Here is a 6,218-nt window from a genome sequence, read left to right as displayed (position 1 = left end):
AATATATAATAAGTATTTATTAAATTCTTTCTTTTTAAATCAAACACATTTTATTACTAATAAGTTTGGACTTTCTTGGAAGGGTTAGCGTTATACCCTTTGTAATTCTGAACATCTGAATGGTACAGAGAACCCACGGCTGCAAATATTGCCCTTTTCCTCATTTCTCAACTCCTGATCCTACTCTGCCTGCTTCTTCAACATTTCTGGAGGAGGGAGGATAAAGCTTTCAGAGAATTTGTGTGTTGGAAAGGAAATAAGCCATTAAAAGCAGAACTTAGGTAGAGAGAGCAGTCTGCCTTTAGGAGTCTGCAAAGTCTTGGAAAGTTCAGCTCAATTTTGGAACTTCCTTTACCTCTAGCTCTATTTGTAGTTTCTTTGAGCCTCAAACAGAGCCTTCCACACTATGGGAACTTAATAAATAACCGGCAAAAGACTGAGCAGATGCAAATATACTCTGGAGTCTATCAGATTAAATCTTAGCTCTCCCCAGCAATTGCTTGAACCTCTCTAAGCCTCAGTTTTCTCATCTGTAAAGCAGAACAATCATAATTAGAGTTCCTGTAATGATTAACCAAGGAGATAATAGTAAACATAACAATAATAATATTCCTGTGAACTCCTCAAGTGCAGGGACTGTGTTCTCATTCCCACAATTTTGTATGGTGAACCACAGAATCAGGCAAGGAACAAGCATGTGCAGTTTCCATTAGATGTCATTCTCATAACTGTAAGAGTTGCAGATTTTCCAGACAGGACAAATACAGAAAAAGATTACAGAATTCTGATTACCAGAGTTTGATGATAAAGTTGGAAGAGCTGGTGGAAAAGTTATGGAAGGGCAGAAGAATTCAATAGAGTGGCAGTAATTTTAAAGCCAAAGGTGAAAACAAGAAAATGTCCTAAGGTTATTAAATAAATGTGAAATCCAGCTCATTAATGAAAAAAAGCTTCAATCTTAATGGGGAGCATGGAATTCAGTTTACTCAAATCAGAAGGAAAGATGGGTTAACAGCCTCTCTTGAACCCAGGAGAGACCAACTCGTAAAAGATGTGGCTTTGGAGTTCCTGTTGGTGGGTGACTATTAAGAAGGAGTTGGCATTCTGGCCTCTCAGAAGAATCCATCTGCTTCTTCCTCAACTGAACCTCTGGTAGATTAGAAACCACACAGTCTGTTGACATGGTCTCTTCACTTGCTTGTGAAACTATAGTAGAGGGTTAGTGTTTTTAACCCAAAGAAACTTTGGAATAGAGTACAAAGATTAGTTGGAACCTAAATTAATCTAAATTAATACTTATATTAAGTTCTAAAATAATGTTTTATAATCATTGAGACAACCTATATTTATTTGATATTTTAAATGTTTGCACGTTTGAAGAAAACGTGGCTTAGTAAGGTATCTAACAGCCTTCTGATGTCGGTTTAAATGGTCACCTGGGCAATTAACTTTAGATTCCCACCCAGTGTTAAATCAAATGGTGTAAGCGGTATTGAAATACTTAGAAGAATTTAAGTATGTGGGAAGATTTTTTTTTCCTGTTAGGGAACTGTGAAGGGCTTGAGGGGAAAATGAATATATTAAATTGACAAAAGCAATGTACAATATTTAAAAGAAGTTTATTAACTAGGTTTGTAACCAGAATTGGTTGATTAAGGGAGGTTGGTCCACTCAACTTGAGTTGAAAAGACAAAAATCAAAGGCTCCCTTGAAAACGCTTGCTAAAATGACTAGATTTATAAGTAAAATTGGATTTGTAAATGTTCATTCAACATATTTATTGAGTGCATGCCATATGTTGGGCACTATTCTGTATGCTAAGAATATAGAAATAAACAAGCCCCCCAAAAAAGCTTCATGGGGCCTACATTCATTAAATTAACAATCTTTAGAAACAATTAAATTATTAACTGCTTGCTTTAATACATTGGATATTAATTTTTAAATGTTAGCTGTAAATAGTCTCTTTATTGCACAAAACGTCCCCCAATGGACACCAAAAAGTTTCACATTGCTAAGTGTCTTCATTCATCCCTTTGTCCCTAGTGCCTAGCTCAAAATTGTGTTGAGTCCTCCCATATTGACTTCACATCGCTCACAAGAGATCTGAGTTAAGCAAGATTTTTTTTCTTAAACTGCAAATGTCTCCAAGCTTAGGAAGCTTGGAGATGTTAACATCTTCATCTAGTTCAATCGATTGTTTCTTCTAACATCTGAGTTGAGAAATAAATTTTCTGATAGAGGAAAGAGAAGAAAATTACTTTGGGGATGGAAATATCTGTGCAGAGAAAGGAAATCTCTGGATTGGGAGCAGAGTAGGGGGAGGGCTGGAAGTCCTGGGGCAGTTGTGAGGTTGAGGGACTTGAGTGAAGGGTACAGAACAAGTAGTGGGAAAATGCAAAGAATGTTCAACTATTTCAAAAAGAGACTCCACCCAGGAAAGACAAGGAGCTTCTCTTTTGCTTTCTCAGGTGATTGTACCCAAAACCCATTGGTCAAAATTGCTTTGTTAAAAACTTCCGTGGGGTGGCGGGGCAGAATTTCCATCAGGGTAAATAAAGCTTTTGCAAGATGACCTGGCAACTCAAACAACATTGCTTCCAAAGGAAAATGTTTCTCAATTCTTAACAGTCCTCTTAAAACCAGTCTATTGAAACATAACCTATCTGTAAATTAATCAGTATTTTGATAACCAAAATTCACAAAAACCACACCCAAGGCAGTTCCAGAAAATTGCAGAGACGCTACAGAAGCCCAGCAATGACCTAAACCATGCATTTGCAGAAGTGAGCCCTAAGCTGAGAACTCCCAGGATTTTGCAATCCGTACCCATTTTTCAGATTCCTTATTCCAGCAGTCATAATTCACATATTCCAAAACTTCAGACAATGCTGGTGGCCCCTGGAGCAGCAACTCCTCCTCCAATTGGTCATTCCTGACAATAGTGGCTAACAGCAAATCCCCGCTTTTCAGGACCAATTAGAGAGCAGATAGATATCTCAGGGTAGAAGTGTCTAGCGGTTAATTCTTCAGGTTCTAGAATCTGAAAGAACTAAGTTTAAATCCTAACTACCACAGCCAGGTTACTTAAACTTGCCACACCTTAGTTTCCTCATCTGCAAAATGAGGGTTATAATAAGTTTTCATGGAGTTTCTGAGGGGTTTAAATGAGATAATCCATGGACAGCATCATGCCTGACAAAGTGAACACACAGAGTTACACTTATACACGGGCTCCCTAATTTATAGCAAGGAGCATTTCATATCTTCTGCTCCCCCTATGCCATAATGTAAGCGGTAATTATGGACATCTTGGCTGGCCTAGCTAGCTTACAATTTTTTTCAACATTAAAGAAACTAAGAAGCAATCCAGTTCCTATCTGGGCTTTGGAGATGTTGGAACGAGTTACAGGCTCATAAACGCTGTCCTAACAGTTGACAAGGATTTGGCTTTAATCTAGTGAATGAAAATTTTATGAAAAGAGAGTTATGGAAGAGTTGTGAGGAGAAACTGCAATGCTCTGAATGATGGATTTCAAAATCATCAACACCTTTTCAGACATTCAGTCTCATACTGGACCAAAATACCATTGACAGTAATTCCTTGAGAACATGATTTTTCTAAATAGATCCATATAAAACAGGCAGATTTATTAAGGGGAAAAATGAGTTTAATAATACAGTATTAGATTGAGTATCATCCAGGAAAAGTGTACTGTAAAAAATGTTTTGAATATTAATTGACCTCTGGTAACTTTTGTGTCGTAAATACTTGTATTATAGTGAGGTAGACAGTTTTAAAAAAACTCTCCATTAGACAGACTTAAAATTTTGTAATAATATTTAAGAAAATGATAACATTATGAAAGAATGAAATATCTGATGAATGCTTAACTTTGTACAACTCGAATATAAACTTTAAAAATATTAGAAATTATAACATTTGAGTGCATATAACGTTTTGTACATTAAGATGAATTGCATGCTGTCCATTTCCTCTTTGCACTTTCAGTCACCTTAAATAAACAAATATATACAGCCTTAACAGAACAACAGTGCATCCAAAGCAAATGTGCATTTTAAATTATTTCTCCTGGCCAAGTCTTTTTTTTTTCTTTTTTACTTAGCATTTTATATTAGCATTTATTATCAGTCTCACCCTTTCTTGAATAGTTTGTAGTTCTCTGGACCAAACAAGCGACAGGTTTAGATTCAGAGAGAGCAACACCACTTAGGAAGAACAAAAAGGTCTTGTAACGGTTGGTACAAGTTCCCTTGTTTAAACCATTTCATGGTCAAAGACAAGAAGGAAGCTAACTCTTCAAAGGGCCTACTTATGGGCGATGTTTGAAAATAACACTGGTGCAGGCTGGGGAAAGTTCATGCTTTTGGCAACCTGAGGATGGGTATTTAACTTGCACCCGGCTCTCTCTTGCTTCCGGAAGATGAATTCCACCCTTGCCTTCTTTCTCAACACACCGTTCCCCATCTCCCACCCCAAGCTCAATGTAACACTTTGCTCTTTTCACAGTTCCTCATTACTAAGTTTTAAAAACACTGCCTAACTGGTAATTACAATCTGAAACAATTCTTTTGGGGGAGCCCTGGGCTATTGCTGGTTGGTAATCTTGCAGGAATGTCAGAGAGAGGGGAGGGAAGAGAGATTCCAAAGAAACTTCGAAGACAAGGACGTGTGCCTCCTTTCATCCCTCTCCTCCCAGCTCCTGGGCCTGACCCTCCATCCGCATCCTTGGGGAGGAAGGGGGGCAATCACCTCCCCTCCGACTTCACCCTTCCTCTTCTTGGGTCACTTTCCTATCCTCTGCATCTCTTACTTTAGTTCTAAGTTCCCCAGTTCTGCCCATTTTTTTTTTTGTTTGTTTGTTTGTTTAAATGGGAAATCACCTTCCCCTTCAAAGGGGATGTCTGAATTTTGGCAAATTCTGCCTAAAGAAATCAGTGAGAAACAGATATGGGGAAGGGCTTTTCCATAGGTTACCTCCAGCCTGGGCGAAGGCACCTCGGTGTCAGCCCGTCAGAGGCTGGTCTTGTGGTTTCTCATTATCCTTCAGGGGGTTCCATTTGGACTCATTCTTGTCATTCCATCCATACCAGCTCCCCTTTCCCCCAGAAAAAGCCAGTGAAGGCGGTGACCTGAGCCCCCTGGAGTGAGATGCAGGTTGCCACTTCTCTATACCGGAAGAGGCCGGGGCAGAGCTGGGTATACAAGCAAGCGGCAAAGGCCCGCTTGGATCCGCCTCTTGTCTTGCAAAGCTCTTCCAAAGGCAGGACCCCTTTTGACTTTGTAATATCTCTACCTTAACACTTTCTGCAGGGGCGCGGGGTCGGGGTCACGGAACAGGGCCAGAAAGACCCACCTCCTTTGCACAAGTAGAAAACAATCCGACCGAGATGTGGTAGAAGGTGAGTCTTCCTTCCACAGGTTCCCTTCTTAAACTAACTATTCATTCTTTTCCCCCCAATCCTTGGAGCAGTTGAGAAATAGGTATGCGTCTCCCCTGCCCCCCACCTCCCATGGAAATCTGTTGAAACACATGAGGAAACCCAAACCCACACTAATAACGACCGAAAAAAAAACAAAAAAAAAAAACAAACTGAAGAAATCTTCCTTGGCTGGTTTTTCCAGGATGGCCCCCCCGGGGAAGGTGTGAAATTCCGTCTCTCCCTCTGGGCAGGCAGGTGGAAGGTTCTGGGAAGGCAGAACTCCCTGGTCTCCCACCGCCCGAAAAAAGTCCAGGCTGCGGCCCCGCTCTCCGCCTCGTCGAGGGCCAGCTCCCCTCCGCCTCTCCGCGGTCGGACCTCCCCCCGGGCCATCCCGGGCCGAGGCGGCAGGAAGGCGCCGCTACCTGCAGCCGCACGACTCCACCACCATCTCCTCGTACTGCTTGTAGACCACGTTATTGCCCGCGTCGATGTACAAGATGCTGATGGGAGTCAATTTGGTGGGCACACAGCAGCTGGGCGGGGTGGAGCCGGGGTCCATGGAGTTCATCAGCGTCTGGATGATGGCGTGGTTGGTGGGCTCCAGGTGCGAGCGTAGCGGGAAGTCGCACACGCCCTCGCAGTGGAAAGCCTCGTACTCCAGGGGCGCGATAATCCAGTCGTCCCAGCCCAGCTCCTTGAAGTTCACGTGCAGGGGCTTCTTGCTGCAGCGCAGCCTCGACTTCTTGCCGTGCCGCTTGCCGTGGCGGCTGGCG

General features: G+C 41.7%; 1 protein-coding gene across 1 annotated transcript in view; it reads right to left on the bottom strand.

Annotated features, from left to right (window-relative positions):
* Positions 1–5,863: 5,863 nt before the first annotated feature.
* GDF6 (growth differentiation factor 6) overlaps positions 5,864–6,218 on the bottom strand; it is a 17,406-nt gene continuing 17,051 nt past the window's right edge. Inside the window, exon 15 of the mRNA XM_010833525.1 lies at positions 5,864–6,212. Within this exon, the coding sequence (XP_010831827.1) occupies positions 5,864–6,212 (349 nt within the window). The remainder of the gene's footprint in view (positions 6,213–6,218) is intronic.

Source organism: Bison bison, unplaced genomic scaffold (assembly GCF_000754665.1).
Source record: "Bison bison bison isolate TAMUID 2011002044 unplaced genomic scaffold, Bison_UMD1.0 scf7180017863702, whole genome shotgun sequence".
Taxonomy (NCBI): Eukaryota; Metazoa; Chordata; class Mammalia; order Artiodactyla; family Bovidae; genus Bison; species Bison bison.
The sequence above is the reverse complement of the archived record's forward strand: the minus strand, read 5'-3'. Positions and strand labels throughout refer to the sequence as shown.